Source organism: Buceros rhinoceros, unplaced genomic scaffold, assembly GCF_000710305.1.
Source record: "Buceros rhinoceros silvestris isolate BGI_N320 unplaced genomic scaffold, ASM71030v1 scaffold11818, whole genome shotgun sequence".
NCBI lineage: Eukaryota > Metazoa > Chordata > Aves > Bucerotiformes > Bucerotidae > Buceros > Buceros rhinoceros.
The window spans coordinates 1-367 of NW_010425131.1; the positions used below are offsets into that span (position 1 = coordinate 1).

General features: G+C 61.6%; 1 protein-coding gene across 1 annotated transcript in view; it reads right to left on the bottom strand.

Moving 5' to 3' along the window:
* Positions 1-321: 321 nt before the first annotated feature.
* Positions 322-367, bottom strand: part of CRTC1 (CREB regulated transcription coactivator 1) — a gene marked incomplete at its 5' end in the record, with an annotated part of 18,803 nt that continues 18,757 nt past the window's right edge. Inside the window, one exon of the mRNA XM_010141034.1 lies at positions 322-361. Within this exon, the coding sequence (XP_010139336.1) occupies positions 322-361 (40 nt within the window). The remainder of the gene's footprint in view (positions 362-367) is intronic.

Here is a 367-nt window from a genome sequence, read left to right on the forward strand (position 1 = left end):
TTCTAGTGCAAAGGATAAACCGACAATGTCACGCTGGAGCTTTGGTGGGGGGCGGGGGGGGCTCTGGAGAGGAAAAGGCGGATGGAAACTCCTTACTCGTTAATGGCCATGAGTGGGTAAGGGGTGAAATACGGCGCGACAGGGAGTGGGGGTCTGCGGCGCTGCAAGCTCAGAACGACAAGCTTTACTCATTGTACATGTGGTACAGGACAGAGCCGCTGCTGCCGCAGCTCCTGCTCCGCCACCACTGACCCATCGGGCTCTCCGGTTCGGCCGAGCCCCAGGAACAAGCGTCATTCCCACGCTCCTGGTGTCCGCGCCTCACAGCCGGTCCATGCGGAACGTGTCCTCTGTGGCGGGGGCGGTG